The sequence below is a fragment of the Trachurus japonicus genome, chromosome 24 (assembly GCF_045865225.1).
Source record: "Trachurus japonicus isolate A0001 chromosome 24, Traja_1.0".
In the NCBI taxonomy this organism is placed as follows: Eukaryota; Metazoa; Chordata; class Actinopteri; order Carangiformes; family Carangidae; genus Trachurus; species Trachurus japonicus.
The window spans coordinates 4811605-4830112 of NC_140930.1; the positions used below are offsets into that span (position 1 = coordinate 4811605).

General features: G+C 43.6%; 1 protein-coding gene across 1 annotated transcript; it reads right to left on the reverse strand.

Moving 5' to 3' along the window:
* Window positions 1-2947: 2947 nt before the first annotated feature.
* LOC146961188 (hydroperoxide isomerase ALOXE3-like) lies at window positions 2948-18156 on the reverse strand. The gene is made up of 15 exons (XM_085770978.1): window positions 18081-18156; window positions 15788-15953; window positions 15400-15604; window positions 15189-15270; window positions 14961-15083; window positions 14770-14873; window positions 13802-13974; window positions 13487-13630; window positions 13109-13312; window positions 4525-4611; window positions 4246-4412; window positions 4045-4166; window positions 3859-3959; window positions 3456-3623; window positions 2948-3329 (listed from the first exon to the last, which is right to left on the reverse strand). Exons 2-15 carry the CDS (start codon window positions 15938-15940, stop codon window positions 3150-3152), a joined length of 2013 nt encoding a protein of 670 aa, XP_085627104.1. The 5' UTR covers window positions 15941-15953; window positions 18081-18156; the 3' UTR covers window positions 2948-3149.
* Between the last annotated feature and the right edge of the window lie 352 nt (window positions 18157-18508).

Here is an 18508-nt window from a genome sequence, read left to right on the forward strand (position 1 = left end):
CTGGCGGTGTGGATGCATTACGCAGCATGAGCTGAGCCCAACATGGCGGAGTTGTTTTCGCCTTTTTGTTTTGCCAGAAAACGTCACCTTTAACGGGAATTACATTACATCTGTTCGACATTTTTTGGAAGCGAAACCCTCAGTACCTTCCCAGACATAAGAGCCACTGACTCTTTTGATGAACTTGAACCACAGTGTGTCTTTGAACGGCTCTGACAGCTGCACGTCGCCGATCCACAGATTCGGTTCGCGCGGTGACAGAAGCTTGTGAGAGGCTTTCATCTGAACCGCTCTGCTCGGGTCCCACTGGCCCATTTCAGCACGCGACCCCAAAATAAAGACCTCAACATCGGAAGAGTCCGGAGTGAGAATGACACCGAATCTGAATAACATCGTCGCAGCCTTTGCTAAATATCCGTATGTGTCCTTATAGTCGTTCAATACGTCGAGCTTGGGCTGTTATAACCTGCATTTAGGCGCGTGGTACCATGTGGCCGATGCACTGTGTAGTGTTGTCTAAAAATAAGCCCGGTCTTGTTTTGACCGATGGAGTTTGCAGCAAAGATGGGAAGGAAATAAAAGAGGTCTCACTCTGCCGCAAATAAAAGCTCATATCCAAGTGTGGACTGCAGCAGATGTCAGCGCAGCCGATTTCATTTGGGTGTTTTCATTATTACAGAAAGCAGGCATCTTACACTCTTCTGAGTGGAGTTTGCATGTTGTCCCTGTGCTTGAGTGGGGTCCCCTAGTTTCTCCCACAGTCCAAATATTGTAGGCCTACATCTGTAATAGACTGCTAACATGTGCAGTGTGTTTCCTGACCTCACCCTACCGTATTTCAGCCCAGGATCAATTAATACTATTGGGGACTGTGCACATCATTTCTCAACACTGGATTTAGAGAGGTTACATTACAAAGTCATGCATTTCCAATGAACACAGTCATTTTTTTCCCAGTTACTTTTAATTTCAACAATTTTTATTGATTTTCCTTTAAAGCAACCAGCGTATATTGAAAATAAAAGTGTTCACAAAGATAGGGTAGCTGCATCAAAGTGATTACAAACATTATAGGTACCCAGTCCACCCACACTTCAAACCCTCCCCACTAGTCCTCTTTAGTCTTTGTAAGAATCACCATAGGGTTTGTCTAACCCAGGATTAGACAAGGATTACAATATAGCACAATGATAACTCATCAACGATAAATGAACAAGTTTTCCAGTTACTTTTTTTTTTAAAGTTTATTTATTTATTAATTTTTTGTCATGCATTTAAAGCAGAAGTAAGCGATCCAGTCGTTTTGGCTAGTGCTGCGTTCCAGGCAGGCTTTTGAAACCGTAAATTACAGCTTCAAATCACGATTTACGACTTCGTAGCGTTCCAGGCAACCCACTCGTGTTTTTCCGACCTGTTTTACCTGTGAAAGTGCACTATAATGGCCACTCGTAACTTCCGACCCGTGAACTCGTACCAGATCGAACTGGTACAACTTCACAGGTCGGAAAAACACGAGTTACGGGTTGCCTTGAACGCACCATAACGTCTTGTCAGCCGATGGAGTTAGCAGCCCCCGCCCTCGTCATGGATCTAGGCCTATTGGTCCTCGTCCCTATGTCACCACATTCAGGCGCATCCCTTGGCTGCACACACAGCCCTTCATGCCGTTCTCTCTCCTCATTGGATAAAACTTGTAGGATACGAGAAAAGTTTTCTCCTCTATTAAAGCAGAAGTAAGTGATATATTTGTGTTAATATAAGTCTTAAATAGTTATATCTTCCGACAGCAATCACTTACATAGAGTGTTTGGTCTGAAACACGGGTCTGTCAGTCACTCTGCTCTGCTCTGAGTCGAGGAGAAAACATTTATCGTATCCTACAGTTTTTATCCAATGATGAGAGAGAACGGCATGCAGGGCTGTGTGTGCAGCCAAGGAACGCCGTGAATGTGGTGACGTAGGGACGAGGACTGTTATGGTGCGTTCAAGGAAACTCGTATTTTTCCGACCGTGAACTCGTACCAGTTCGATCTGGTACGAGTTCACGGGTCAGAAGTTACGAGTGGCCGTTATAGTGACTTTCACAGGTAAAACAGGTCGGAAAAACACGAGTGGGTTGCCTGAAACGCTACAAAGTCGTAAGTTGTGACTTGAAGCTGTAATTTACGATTTCAAAAGCCAGCCTGGAACGCAGCATTAGCGAAAACGACCGGACCACTTACTTCTGCTTTAACTATTTAAGACTTATATTAACACAAAAATATCGCTTACTTCTGCTTTAATTGCCTTTTTTCTATAGTGACAGGAAATCAGCCTTCATGGTAAGCACTCTAGTGCCCCCTGCACAGTCATATACTATATACAAGCTATAATTTCAGCCTTGACACAAAAAAATGAATAATACCATGGAATTCTATGTTTTTTGTTAAGTGTGTGTTTGCATGTGCTTATGGTGCGTTCCAGGCAACCCGTAACTCGTATTTTTCCGACCTGTTCCTATGGTTACCCGTTAGAACGTACAGTCAAACTCGTAACTTCCCACCTGTGAACTCGTACTAGATCGATCTACTCCCAGTTCCCAGTTCGTAACTCGTAACTTGCCTGGAACGCTACAAACTCGTAACTGGTGACTTGAAGTCGTGACTTACGGGTTAAAAAGCCTGCCTGGAACGCACCATTACACCGTAACCTAATTCATCTTTACTTTCAGCATTCCTGAAGTTCTATTGGACAAAATAGCCACAAAGGGGAAAACCCAAAGTTGTGATCCAAATAATTTTAAAGCACAAAACCTAGAAGAAATATAGTATAAGAAAGTGTGTCCTGCATTTGTAAACGTCTAAAGCAACAAAATCAAGGAAAAGTAGGACACTATGCAGAAAACTTTACCCAATGTTTAATATTTCACAGCCTGTTGTAATCATTGATGTTTCTGCTCAACAAACAATAAGTCTACAAGTTGCCTCAAAATAGACCATCATGATCATGATCCAACTTAAATCTAGTCCCCTTGCCCCACTAGGCCAACTAACTGTATCATCTCAGCTATTGTACCTACAGTCAAATTCAAATCATAACACACCTCCCAGCATGCAATGCAGGTGTTATGGATACAATCAGATAGCACAGTGTTATTGCCTCAGTCTTTCTCAAATATTTATACTGTTCTCGATCTCAGCAGGGTCCAGGTATGTGTAGGGCACTTTAAGCTTTGCGTTCCTTTTTGCAATTTCTTTACTGAGGTTGGACAGCTCTGCTTGGAAATCCTTGATTATCTGCTTAGGTGCAGATTCAGTGAATCGCTCCTCAGGGTAGCAACCCAAGAAAACCTGAGAAAGTGAAATATACAAAGACATAAAAGTAGATTTACATTATTTTGTGGTACACAAAGGCAGCATGGATATGCCATAATGACTGTACAATACCTTGTAAATATTTGTAAACAGCAAACTTACAGCATTATTATATTTTTCTGCCAGCACCCGAGCCATCGCTGCAAAGCTGACAGTTTCTCCAACATTTGGGAGGATCTTCAAAACTGACTCCATGCTTGACTGTCCCTTCGTGGTTGGAGGAGCTTTGTGCAGCAGGAGTGAGCCATTGGGTATCCAGTGGTAGTCAAACTAAATTACGGAAAAAGATTCAAATTTTTTATTTACATTTATATTCTGTTTTGTATTGTTGGGTGGTGGCAACATAAATCAATATCTAATTTCATCAACTGAATTAAATATTAAAAAATATGGAAAACATTTTAAGACACACAATTGTAATGGATCAAGCAGTTTGTAGATCTGAGAGTTCATAGATCTGATCCGTATTATTAATGCATCTTCCTAACTATTTACTCTGCCTCACCTGTCCATTATTGACAGCAGCATGTTGACCTGACACTGTGAAGATCACCATGGTGATGAATCTGATCACCTCCTCCACAGTATTGAAGGATTCTGGAAAACCTGTGTGAAACATTGCATTATGCTATAGGCCACTATATATTCAGGTTGTATTAACAACAGATTGCTCTAGAATGTGGCTAAATACCTGAAGCTTTATTTCCCCAAAAGCCTTTGGTGAATATCTCACTGACCCAGTCCTGCAGCTCAGTGTCCTTACGGACTTCATTATCTGAGGGATAGTAGTGCTCCACCATTGCCCTCACGAAGCTTGTAAACATGAAACAATGTGATGAATTGTATATAATAATTACATTTGCATAATAGTTTTTCTGGAATTAAAAGTTACCTGTTGATGATGTTCCACAGCTTAAGTCCATCATCTCTGTAGTAGAAGTTGGGAATTGACTCCAGTCCTCGTGCAGTGATGTTCTCTGGCAGACAGAGGGAGCTGTAGGTTGTTTCAGAGTGACCTCTTCTCATGAGTTCATCCAGCCCCTTATACCCCAGTGAACTCTGATAATCAGTAATGCAGAGACAAAAGCCATCAGAAAAGTTTTTTTAAGTAAAATCAAACCCGGAAACTACATTGAAAAAATTAGGGTTAGGGTTAGAGGTGTGTGTTTACCTTATTTATGATCCCATCAGGTCCAAAAATAGAATCACGGCCTGACATATTTATGTCCAGAGTGCCCCGTAAGTGGGCAATCAACAGCTGTACAGACCAAAAGAATAATGTTTATATTCACAATTTCATTCAGTTATTTGGCAGACGCTTTTATCCAAAATGACTTAGTAATGAACAAGTGACAGTCACATCAAGAAAGTGAGTGACGTCAGTAAACTTCAGTGGCTCAGTGAAGAGAGAATCTTAATGTAAATGCCAAGTACCCAGTGTGTGTGTGTGTGTGTGTGTTTGTGTGTGTGTGTGTGTGTGTGTGCGCGCGCATACAGGATACCGTAGTGTGGGGATTGAGATAACAGAATAGCATACAGTATCCCCTGAATCTTATAAAGGACAAAGTCAGAAAAAGGTGAAGTCTTGTGCTGGGTCTGTACTTTAAATGTATCTGAATACAAGAAGCCGGTGCATATTCTCATTTGCCCAGGTCATAGTATTTCAAAGGAGGTTAAATCGAAAGCAACTGGACTTAGTTATTTGTCTAGGTTATTTGTCCTAGACAAATAACTAAGTCCAGTTGCTTTCGATTTAACCTCCTTTGAAATATCTGAATACAAGTTTCAACATGCAGCAGGTTTTGCATGTTTCACATCAACTCTAAAGAATCTTGGTCTCTGGTTTGACATTCAATTAATCCATAGCAAGTGAAGTCTTGTTGTTTTCCTATATAATTGGTTGTCTTTTCTACAATTCTACATAATGCATTTCTTTTAGTTTGAAATATTACAGTAAAATATGTGTTCTCCATCGTCTTGAGACTGTCTCTCCACTCAGTTACATATTCCATATGTACGGGGTATGACCCCCGCTGCTTGTCAGGGCACGTGGATATTTCTTTAAGACACACCGGCTTGCCCGGCCACGCCCTATTGCGTAGCTATAAAGAGCCTGCGCCGGCGTGTAATCACTGATAGTTAGATCTCCACGTTGTACGTCAGGGTGCTGTGTCTCACAATCCGAGAAATTAATACTGAGAGAGGAGCGATAGATATAGCAGTAAATCCGCTTACCTGTGTGAGTCGGGGCGTCTGTCACTGGCAGCCTCCCTGGATTGCTGTATCCGAAGCTCTTTCTGTCTGTTCTTTTCAAAAAGAAAGAAAACCATAGCCTGTCTGGTCCGGCCGGAGGTCCTCTGGCTCCCAGCGGCGGTGGCTGTGTTCTCCCGGCGTATCGCTCGCGGCTCGTGAGCTGACGCGCTTGGTGGTTGAGTACTGACCGGGTCGGCAGTGTCTTCCATCGGCGTATTGCCCGCGGTTCGCGGGCTGACGCGCCGGGTGGATTCACGGCGAACATCGTCTGTGTGGCTGAGCCGGAGCTCTTTGGCTCCCGGGCCGGCCTCGGCAGTGTTCCCTCACCGGCGTATTGCCCGCGGCTCGCGGGCTGACGCGCCCGGCGGCGAACGTCTGTCTCCCTTCTCCAACAGTCCGAGCACTCTCACCCCATCATAAGTGTACGGTTCCCACAGGGCCGGCACGCAAAGTACACTCACAAAAGCAAATAAAATAAAAAAAGCAAAGTTAGCCGCGGTGCTACAGGCTACCTGTAAACAGGAAGTGCGGTACTTCCTGTTTCCGGTCCTGGGCAGTATGGCAAGCCAGGAGGGCTATTGCTGTGTGGGCTGTGGGGTGGCCATGCCCCTAGAGGATGGGCATGATAGTTGCGTGCTTTGTTTGGGGCATGAGCATGCCTTGGCCTCAAGTGAGAAACCTCAATCATGCATGGACTGTTTTATTCTGCCCCCACATACTTAGTGTTGCCACCCGTCCCGTTTTTCCCAGAATTGTTCTCTTTTTTCATCAGCTGTCCCGGAAAAAATTAAATCTCTCCCGGGACACGTTTTGTCCCGTTTTTTTTGGGGGGGGGGATGTAAAAACTGTATTTGGTTTCGTTCGTTTTGCAAGACTCCCATTACATGTCTCTGTTTTCTTCCCGTAGCCTAAGTCACGCATCAAATCACGCGATACCTCCTCCTCGGCTCCTTTGCGCGCCTAGGTCTAGGTGCGCGCCACGTTCCTGATCTCTTCCGTGTTGTGTGAGAGTCGTCAAGGCTTCCTCTGCTTTTCACAAGTTTTGGCGTTTTATTTAAAATGGGAGAGACGACTGATGAGGAAGGAGACGGTACATGCAAGCCACCAGCACGAAAAAAAAGGTACACTCGTTACAATCCTGACTGGGCGAAATGTTCGCAGTTTGAATGGATTCGGCCGACTGAGGGTGACCTTTTTTCTGCCCATTGCATTCTGTGTCCGGCAAAAATATCGGTAAAATATGAAGGAAAAAAACGCATTGGAAATCCACGCAAAAACAAAAAAGCACCAAGGTGTAGTATCAAACAAACGAAAACAGGCAGCCATTGCAACTTTTATGACCAAAAAAGGTTCACTGGAGGAAGACAAGATTGCAGTGGCAGAGCTCACCAGTGTTTACCATGGAGTGAAACACGGACACAGCTACTTATCCATGGATTGTGGCAATAAAGTAAGTGCGAAGATCTTTAATGGTTCTAGTATCGCCACAAAAATGTCATGTGGAAGAACAAAAAGTGAGACTTTAGTTCAAAATGTCCTAGCTCCTTACAGTCAGGAGCATTTAGTCACAGAACTGCAAGATGCACCATATTTTTCTGTCTGTTCTGACGCATCAAACTCGGGCAACGCAAAACTGTATCCATATACAGTTCAGTATTTTCATGCAGAGGAGGGTGTTAAATGTGGGCTGGTGGAATTTTACGAGGACCCCCATGAAACCAGCAGTGCTATCTATCAGCAAATTGTGGATATTACAGAAAAAAACGGCCTGCGTGTAAGTCAGATTAGTGCATATGGAGCTGACAATGCATCTGTAAATTTCGGCAAGCATAACTCAGTTTTCCAAAAACTGAAGGAAGTCAATCCACACATCATGAAGGGAAACTGCAAATGTCACTTGGTCCACAACACTCTGAAAAATGCAAATAGAATTCTCAGCGCTGCAGGTTATGATGCTGAAGCTCTTGTCTTAAAAATCTACAGTGAATTCTCATGCTCAGCTAAACGAGCAGACTCTCTGAAGGAGTTTTGCAAGTTTACTTCAATACAGTACAAAGAGATACTGAGGCATGTACCAACCCGTTGGTTATCTCTGTTGCCTGCAATTCAGCGGATCTTGGAATGTTGGCCTGGCCTTAAATGTTATTTTTTGTCACTGGGAAGAGCGGACTGTCCTGACATTATTTGGAAGGCTTTTTGCAAAAGTGGTCCTGATGCTGACGCCAACAGCAGTGATGATGATGAGGTGACAGTGTGTGAGTGTGTCCTGCTGTTTCTCCACAACGTCATGCAAGAGTTTAATTGTGCAATACTCAAGTTGGAAAATGAGACTGCTACTCTACTCGATGTGCATGAAGTGATGAGTCGACTGCGTAGGCAATTAAGGTTGCGCCGGGCAGACAAGTTTTATGGCCACAAAACAAAACAAGCAACCCGTAAACTGAGTGAACGAGAACAAAAAAAGTTTGAAAAACTGGCTGACTGCTTCTTTGAGAGAGCAGTTCAGTATCTGGAGGCCAACTTTGATTTTAATGACCCAGTTTTGTCTCACACTAGTTGTCTACAACTAAGTGGCCCAATGGAGTGGGATGCACTGGAAGGACTGATCAACAAACTAGCTCTGCAAATAGACCAAGATCAACTGTACCAGGACTACACTGTACTGAACAGTGTATTTGAATTCATCCCAGAAGACCTGGCACCAGACAAGAAATGGGCGTTTTTTTTCAAGAAGGAGAAAGCTGCAACTGAACTGTATAAAGTGGTATCTTTTGTGTTTTCTGTACCAGTCAGTAATGCTTATGCTGAGCGTGTGTTTAGCCACATGGAAGATGTCTGGTCAGACAAGAGGAACAGGATGTCAGTGGGCTTGGTGAAAGCAGAACTTCAAGTCAGACTAAACTTTAAGGTATCATGCTTGGAGTTCAAAGCATTTGTCGAGAAACAGCATGGACTACTGGAGGCAGCAAAAGGGGATGCCAAATACAGATGGAAAAATAGGTGAGTGGGAGACCAAATTCATTAAGTCAAAATGTTGTTTATACTGTATTATAATACAAATTGATCCAATCATGTTTTCATCTGTGTTTTTTAAAATTTGTATTCAAAATAGAAAGGGACAGCAGCAGACAAATGAGGCCAGAGTGTGCGCAGGGTCAAGTGCATCTTTGTCAGGGTCAGGAGCATCTGTGTCAGGGTCAAGAGCATCTCTATCAGGGAGAGAATCAGAGACAGATAGACAAATGGGTAAGCAAGGAAATAGAGAGTGATAGAACTGTCAACTTAGTATATTTGCATGTCCAATCATGTTTCAATCTATTTATTTTTTCTTTATTTATAATATATATTTAATGTAGAGGATGGCAGCAGCAGACCAAGGAGTCCAACCAGAAGGAATGCAGCAGAGACAAGAACATCTGTGTCAGGGTCAAGAGCATCTCTATCAGGGAGAGAATCAGAGACAGATAGACAAATGGGTAAGCAAGGAAACAGAGATGGATAGAACTGTCAACTTAGTATATTAGGATGTCCAATCATGTTTCAATCTGTTTCTTTTTTCTTTATTTATAATATATATTTAATGTAGAGGATGGCAGCAGCAGACCAAGGAGTCCAACCAGAAGGAATGCAGCAGAGACAAGAACATCTCTATCAGGGTCAAGAGCATCTCTATCAGGGAGAGAATCAGAGACAGATAGACAAATGGGTAAGCAAGGAAATAGAGAGTGATAGAACTGTCAACTTAGTATATTAGGATGTCCAATCATGTTTCAATCTGTTTCTTTTTTCTTTATTTATAATATATATTTAATGTAGAGGATGGCAGCAGCAGACCAAGGAGTCCAACCAGAAGGAATGCAGCAGAGACAAGAACATCTGTATCAGGGTCAAGAGCATCTCTATCAGGGAGAGAATCAGAGACAGATAGACAAATGGGTAAGCAAGGAAATAGAGAGTGATAGAACTGTCAACTTAGTATATTTCCATGTCCAATCATGTTTCAATCTATTTATTTTTTCTTTCATAATATATATTTAATGTAGAGGATGGCAGCAGCAGACCAAGGAGTCCAACCAGAAGGAATGCAGCAGAGACAAGAACATCTGTATCAGGGTCAAGACCATCTCTATCAGGGAGAGAATCAGAGACAGATAGACAAATGGGTAAGCAAGGAAATAGAGAGTGATAGAACTGTCAACTTAGTATATTTCCATGTCCAATCATGTTTCAATCTATTTATTTTTTCTTTCATAATATATATTTAATGTAGAAGATGGCAGCAGCAGACCAAGGAGTCCAACCAGAAGGAATGCAGCAGAGACAAGAACATCTGTATCAGGGTCAAGACCATCTCTATCAGGGAGAGAATCAGAGACAGATAGACAAATGGGTAAGCAAGGAAATAGAGAGTGATAGAACTGTCAACTTAGTATATTAGGATATCCAATCATGTTTCAATCTTTTTCTTTTTTCTTTATTTATAATATATTTAATGTAGAGGATGGCAGCAGCAGACCAAGGAGTCCAACCAGAAGGAATGCAGCAGAGACAAGAACATCTGTGCCAAGGAGACAACCTGTGTCAAGAGGACAACAAAGGTACAAGAGAGGTTACAGGGAGTCCTACAACTTAGTACAGTCCTGGGGTCTCATTTAAAAAACTGTTCGTAGGATCGACCAAACCATATGTACGCATAGGTCAGAGTTTGCTTAGAGCTGCGCACATTCTCCCATCAAGTTTGTTTTTTATAGATCACAACCTTGGCGTGTCACGTACGCCATTTTCAGGCCCGTTTTGTGCGTACGCAACGGTTATAAATGAGACCCCAGATAACTTAGTAGTTAACTTAGTTTTTGCCAGGCAAGTTTGCTCTTTTCATATCCTCCACTGCATAACTCCTTACACCTGTGATGTCTCTCTCTTTGTTTTAGTGTGTGGACATGGCTGCTGGACTCAAATATTTCAAGGCTGGGGTAACTCAGGACCCAGCCCGGCCCAGCGCAACATTTTATTACATTGTATTATCTTCATTAACGTGCATAGGACGTGCATCGTCCTCCTTAAATAAAGATAAAATTAAAATAAATAAAATACACATTTGGTCCCTTTTTTTCACAAATCCAAGGTGGCAACCCTACACATACTAGGGAGGCTCGGTGTCGTTTCTTTGCCTCAAAACGCTCAGGCCCTCAGGTTTCTGAGGGGCCGAGGCGGAAAACTGGCAGAACGGCTGCAGCTTCGGAGGGGAGGGGGGAGTCTTCAGGGGTCTGGCAGACTCCTCTGCTCCCCCTTCGGCCCATGGTGATCCGGCCTCCGCTCAGTTCTTTCCTGCCCCCGTCTTCAGGGTTGGACAGGGAGGAAGAGGCGGAGGAGGATGTGGATATAGAAACGGTCGCCTCCTCCGATGACAACGACCTCTCTTGCGCGCAGCAAACTGTGGACGACGCCACGAGGGGGGAGGTAGCTCACCGCTTTGAGGCGGTAATGAACAGGGCCTCCAGAGCTCTGGGGGTTTCCCTCCCTGCAAATCCTAGGGCCACGTCCTCTAGGTTTGAGGAGGATGCAGAGGTGCGCCCTGCATCAACCCAGGTGCCCCTCCTGCTTGATTTTAAGGAACTGCTGTGTCAGCAGTTCCATTCCCCAACTTCTACCCACAAGTGGTCTGCAGCATGTCGCCGGTTTTCTGACATGCATGACAGGGACCAGGTTGCTTGTGGGACACTTCCCCCAGTGGACCGAACCCTCACCCCACTGGTTTCCCCCTCCAGCTCTATCCTTGGCATCGCCACCTGCTCCAGCAAGAACTGCAGGAGAATGGATAGTCTGCTCGCTAAGCTACATAAAGCTATGGCGGTGCAGACCCGGTTGGCCAACACTGGGGCTATTCTGTCTCTTTACCTCCGTGACTTGTCTCGGCAGGCTCAGGATGACACCAGTGTGGGGGGGGAGCTACAGACGGCCTCCTCATGCCTCTCCTCCGTGATGAAGGAGCAGGCTGAGGCAGCAGGCTGTGCTTTGGCTTCCTTCTGGGTGGCTAGGCGCCACCTGTGGCTGTCTCAATCCCTGCTGCAGCAAGAGGATAGAGACTGCCTGCTTAAGGTGCCGGTGGAACCTCCCGCTATGTTTGGGCCCCATGCTACTGCTTTGTTGCAGCAGGCACAGGAGGGCCGCCGCTGTGCAAGGGAGGTTTCAGTGGGCCTTGCCAGGCGTACCACAGACATGGTCTCGTGGTCTCAGCCGGCACCAACTCCAGTGGCACCAACTCCAGAGGCCTCAACATGGCAAGGGGATCTCAGACCTGCGTTGGAGGCTTCCCGTCGGCGTGGGTACCCCCGACGGGGCAGGAGGCGAGGACCACCTGCCAGGGCTGAGGGGTCCCCTGAGCGTCCCCCAAGGTCCTGACAGCCACCAGGCCCTGGCCAACCAGCCTCCTCCGTCTGCCTTCCGGGGTATGGTTTGACTTGGGACTCTGCCTTCGTCTGGTGGTGGAGGGACCGCCTGCACCATGGGTTCCATGGTGTGGGCGGCCCCTCTCACATGCAGCCCGTGCAGAGATGTCTGCTGGGCTTGCATTTGTGCCCGCAGGGGTCCCACGGGACCATAGTGGCGGTCCCTTGGAGGCTTCACAGGGCCCCCAGTGTCGGCGGGTCCTGGCAAACATCAACATGGGCCAGGCTCCGGCGTGTGCTGGGCGTGGCCCGACCTCACATTTATTTGTCTCCCCTCGGCCTTGCGTCTTGCAGGCTGAGTGAGCGGCCGCTCTGTGGCCAGGCTGGCCCCTGCGTCTTGCGGGGCCATTGTCGGTCTCCTTGGGTTAGTCCTGCGTCTTGCGGGCTTCCATGGCAGCCCTTTCCCTCTCAGCGTTGGCCCTAGCGCCTTGCGGGGCCTTCTCCTGTGAATTGTATATATTGTATATTTGTACATAGTTCGTGTGTTGCACGTTGTGGTGTGGGATTGTGGCTGCACCGTCTCCTCACGGGGTGTCTTAAAGATCTATCCCGTACATATGGAATATGTAACTGAGTGGAGAGACAGTCTCAAGACGATGGAGAACGTATGGTTACATGGTAACCTTGGTTCTCTGAGTGAAGAGACTGTCTCTCCAGTCCTTAGGCCGCTCGGAGACACGTTTCGATCAAACTATCAGTGATTACACGCCGGCGCAGGCGCTTTATAGCTACGCAATAGGGCGTGGCCGGGCAAGCCGGTGTGTCTTAAAGAAATATCCACGTGCCCTGACAAGCAGCGGGGGTCATACCCCGTACATATGGAATATGTAACTGAGTGGAGAGACAGTCTCTTCACTCAGAGAACCAAGGTTACCATGTAACCATACGATTTCAGTATTAACTGAAACTGGAAGTTCAATAGTTGGGAATTATCTATGGAAGTTACAGTCAAGGGTCAGTGGTCATTTCCTGTCTCCTCTTCACTATGAACTCTATATCAGACATAAAATATTGTGAAAAATCAATCAGTAAAAGTCAGATAATTAGTTATACCTTGTAGAGTGGATGAATCACAGGGAAGCAGCGAAGAGTGGCTATAGTAAAGACCTCGGCCAGAAAGTGAGTCCTCAAGAGGTGATGGACTGCTTCATGATCCATGACATCTGCATTTTTGATGAACATCTTGGCCAGCAGCCAGTCTGTCTCTGAGTCACTGGGCAGAAAGATGGGATTGTCCTCAGAGGGTTGTTGACGCAGCTGAAATGTGATATGAAAAGCATCCACATTAATTTGTATTTCAGTAAAGTAGATTCTGATAACATACTAATGCCCTGTGGATTGTACTGTCATGTAACTAGTGTATCAGTGATTGTGCTGAATTGGATACCATACAGTAAATACTGTCACTGATCCACTGTATCATGAAAATACCTGTATGGCAATTGGCATCAGTTCATTTTCCGCGTTCAAGTAGAACAAGCAGAGACCAGCTGTAACATGCAGTTGTTCACCATTGGAGAGTCTTGCAGGTATTCCATCCATCTTCTTTTGGTCGTAGAGGAAAAGGTTGCCTTTCTGTAATGTTAACCAAAGATAGAAGAAAAACATTTTGAAGGCATCAAGAGGTGGCACCTATGTGTTGTAAATCAAGAGAACAGGGTTCAGGAATCCACTGTGATTTAAGTAAGGACATTAAATGAATAAACTGACTCTTATCAGCCATTTAAAGCCGCTCTGCTTTCATACCTCCATTTCCTTCTGCAGAGAGCTGTCCTCTGCTAGAAATGGCTTCACCATCTCCTCAGTGACTGGAAAGTTTGGGGGAAGCTCTGAGCATTTCTTGATCATATTGGGGTTGATTCCATTCAGAAACTGATATCCAAAGAAGTCGTCTTCCTTCCAGTGCTCTGCCACATACTCTGGAAGAGAAGCCATTTGCAAATATAATCTAAAAACATGATTGTAGATTCAACTGACTTATTTTGATAGATTAAATTGTGAATGCTCTGACTGCATTCCATCTCAAATATCAACACTGTATAAGCACAAACAATCTGGAAATAGTTCTTAATTTAAAGGATTTTTCAAATGAAAAAATCTAAAAAATAAATTTAAGGCTGTAGACCTTTCCATGTACAACAATATTATTAAGAAGTAACTTGAACAAATGAAATGTATTCTGGAACATCATTACAAGAGGTCGCTTTTCCGCTGTTTTGCTAACCCTCCTTCTGGCCATGTGCATGGCGAGAATCAATCAATCAATACAGCAGTAGATAACGTTATATATCAAATACGATGATACGACATAGTTGTGTAGTTGACATAAACAAGAGATTACGGGTGATGGGGAACGTTTGTGTCATGGTGAGCAGAGACGAGAGTTGGGACACTGGGGCGGTGGCTCCAAACTTGCAAGGTTGGTTTTCAGCCAAGAGACGCAATAAGTGACAGACACGTGGAAGGCAGAGAGCCTCCATTCTCCCTCATAACAAGATAATCCATTTATTAAACCATCACAATTATTCCAAAGATGTTAAATTAAAGTAAAAATGTAGCATAGTTAAAGCTTCAAATGCTGCATAGTTCCTCTTTAAGTGTGTGCTGTTTGGACTGTTAGATCCCTTATCAGTGACCCTGATTACCATAACAGTGACATAACAATTGTGTATTAAGCAGCAGAACTGAAAAACCGAAAATGTACAGTAACTTACCTGACATTGGTGTCTTTTTGAACCAGAAGATCTTTTTCATGTCCTCAATGTTTTCCCAATTCTCCGTAGATCCGAGCAGCCCCTTAAGCTTGAGTTCAGCACCACTGAGAAAGACAGGGTAAAAGTGTGAAAACAAAGACGACATGTGCATCATGGAACACAGTTGTGTCAATTAGAATTGAAGGACGCACGTTATCATTTTTGAGTAAAGTACTTCACTTGATTTGGATTTAGGGAAACAGATTTCATTTGGAAACTCTGATATTTTACTGAAGTTGATGATGTGGGGTAGTCCTTCACCCAGGGTCTTCCATCTTTAAAAACAAATGAGCATAATTACAGAGAGTGAAATGCCTCCATATGAGACTCTGTCACAACCATAATTGCAGCTGTGGGTTCATGTGCTACAGCAAACCTACTGGTACACGCTTTTTTTAAGTGTCAGCTCTTTTTTCCGGTGGTCAGTCAACAGGGGATGATCCTCCTCAAAGACCTTCATGGCTGAGAGGTGATCAGAACGTAACAGCAGGCAAATTTATTTGCAACTATTAAGAAGCTAAAAAAAACACATATACAAAAATATAAATGTGAATTATCTATGATTTTTGATCTGGGGAATTTGAAGCAGACCTCTCCCTCCTCTGAGCTCCACCAGTTCTCCCCTGGAGATCCATCTGTAACAGGGGAAGAGAACAACATCTCCCTCTGGAGTCGTCACCACTATTTTGGAGCAGTACCACTCATTCTCTGGGAGAAGGAGATACGGATCTTTCTCCACCTTGACCAGCAGAAGTTTCCCCAGGGACGAACTGGTCTTTACTGTGTAGGTTCCTGTCTGGAAGTTGGGGATGATATAAATATATACAGTTAAGTTTGTATGTTAAGTGGTAAACTTAAAAAGTAAAATAAATTCAAAAACATAATATTGTACAGTTTTAAAATGTGCATTATGTTACTTGGTAGTATACTGTATAGGAGTTTTACTCAAAATATAATCAAAATACATAGTTCAACTTACTGTTCCTTTTTTGAAATCAGGGCCAAAGTTGTCCAACTCAGTTCGCTTACTCTGTCCTTCATTTCCAAATAAAGTGACATATATGTGATCCCATGTTCCTGCATATTGCTCATCACCAGTTGTCACCTCTAGCTTGTACTCAGCCATGGTCATTTGTGGCTACAGTCTACAAGAAGAAAAAAATGACAGTACTGTATTAGGCTAATTGGAGTTTGAGGGTTAAATTGTATTAGTTTTGTAGTCATTGTAGTTTTTATTCAGTTTGTGTTTTTTAAATGGTCAGACTCATTTCTATTTTTATTTCAGTTCACTAAATTATTTCTTCACTGTTATTGTTTCATTATTATTTTTGCACATGTTCTCAGAGAGCAGAAACACATACTATAATGCTGCCTCCCCTAATTCTGGGCCTCACCTCAGAGTGCCTTTGTTGTAATGGGCTTTATGCACAGCTCCACTACTTCCTGAAATAAGCCAGCTCCTTTATTTCCTGTCTTACATTATTGGACCAACTGGTTAATCAAGCCAGCAGGAGTTACTGTGAAAGCCACCCGCAAATATATCCCAAATAAGATAATGTTGAGTCAAGATATTTATCCACATGATGTAGCAGACCTTTAAAGTCCCAAAAATGTCAAAATCTCATTTTTGACAAAAATGCGTTGTAGGGCACAACTGAGCTAAACACCGGACCACATCCCCATGTTTCAACCTTTGGACCTCAACTACATTCTTGTTTTAAAAAAAAAAATGTTTTTAGACCTCTTTCTTTTTAAATGTGCCAGCTTTGAAAGCTTTCAACCTTAGTTCAAGCAAGTTCACGTTATCTTTTTCAATTGATAACATTTTGTTTTCTTTTCAGCAAACCATATCAGTTAAACAAACTTACCTGACGTGTTTCGGCTTGTTCTTCAGTCTTCCTCAGAAGTGTCACTTGCTGTTGCTGAGACGTTTCCTTATCACCTGTCTCTTGGTCAGGGTGTGACCAGCCCGGTGAATCCATTACATCCACCCACCGGGCAGGTCCCACCTCTTCCTGTCCAATGTTCTCTGGAGGAAGGACTCCCAGGTGTGAGACAGCATGTACACCCCATTGTCCCAGTTGATGTCTCAAAAACATAAACATTGTAACTATACCAAGGAATTATAGAACCCATCCAAAGACCAATGAAAAAACACCAAACCAACACAGCAGTCAAGCCACATACAAAGCTACGACAGCTTCAAGTACAGTACACCAACAGGACAAAATAGAACCAGACAAAAAACGCAATGTACAGTAATCTACAAAAGATCATGCAGTAAAACATAGGGGAGACCGGCAGATCATGCATCACCAGAAGGAAAGAAAAACAAAAGGAATGTGAAAAAGAAACATCAGCACGACTCAAAAGAAAAATAAAAGAGAAAGTGGAACAACATAACCTAAAATCTTTCATATCGGGCTACTGTAAAAGAAATAACCACGTCATGGACTGGGACAACTCCAAAATGATAGCATCAGAAAACCATAAACACAATCAGGGCCACTGAAATTAGGAATCCTAACCAACCGGGATGAGGGGGTGTACATGATGTCCCACACCTAGGACTCCCTCCTCAGAAAAAATCAGACAGCAAGGGGCCTGATCGGCCAGGTGAATTTCACGGATTCACCGGGCCGGTCACAGCAACATCAGGTGGCACCTCTGAGGAAGCCTGAAGATGCCAGTCGAAACTACAGGGGAGCCCGACCAATATGGATTCTTTAGGGACAATTCAGATAAGGAAATAAAAAAATCTGATTCATCCAATTAATGTTTTACATGTTTTAAAAAAAAAAAAAAGTTACGTAAAACAAATAGCTGCTTTTAGACCTTTAAATATGGTTAGTACTTTTAAAATATTGTTGACTGTAAGAAAGCTGATAACTGTTCTTTTTTCTTATTATTGAGGTGGTAGTGGGTGTTGATATTTGGTCAACCCCACTAACAGGCAGGTGGATAAGCAACATCATATAAGTCACTGGTATAACATGATTTGAAATGTGCCTCTCTGATGTCCTCTAAACATGCATTCACATTTTCTTTCATTGTTCTTTCCACATTTTCCTTCTTAACCATGACGTTATTATGAATTGGTTTTTGCAGAGGAGTAAAGGAAGAAACATCAGTAACTGTTAACATTATTTATTTACTTTAGTACAATACAATTTTATCTGAGCACATTTTTACATATGTGGTTTGATCAGTGTCACACAACAAGGAAAAAAGACTAAGTCAGTGCACAAAGTTGAAACCGTCTTTTTACCTACCTCATTGCCTTATGTCTGCAGACCCCGAACTTTCTTCTTTGCGCTCTGCAATTTTGCTCTCTGCCTTTTTCTCGAATATTGTCTTTTTTTCGAGATATTTGAGACTGCTCCAAACCACACACCCCACCCACACACATAGAATGCCTGTGGGTTTTCGGGGCAGCATCACAATCCTCCCCCTTCGATTGGTGCTGCAGCGGAGAGGAGGGAAACAAACAGTTCCCAATGTCAGTGGGTGGGTCCTTCATGATGGTAAAAACCAAACCAGATGGAGGTGTAGTGTGAGAAACCCAAATGGAAGAGGACCAACGCTCTGTATACATCCCAGTTTATTGTAGGCCTAATGACATTAGCAATGCCATAGCAGCATCAAAAGGCCAATCTCCGGTTGGCTCCTCTTGACCTCCTAACATCCTGTGTCTGTTGGA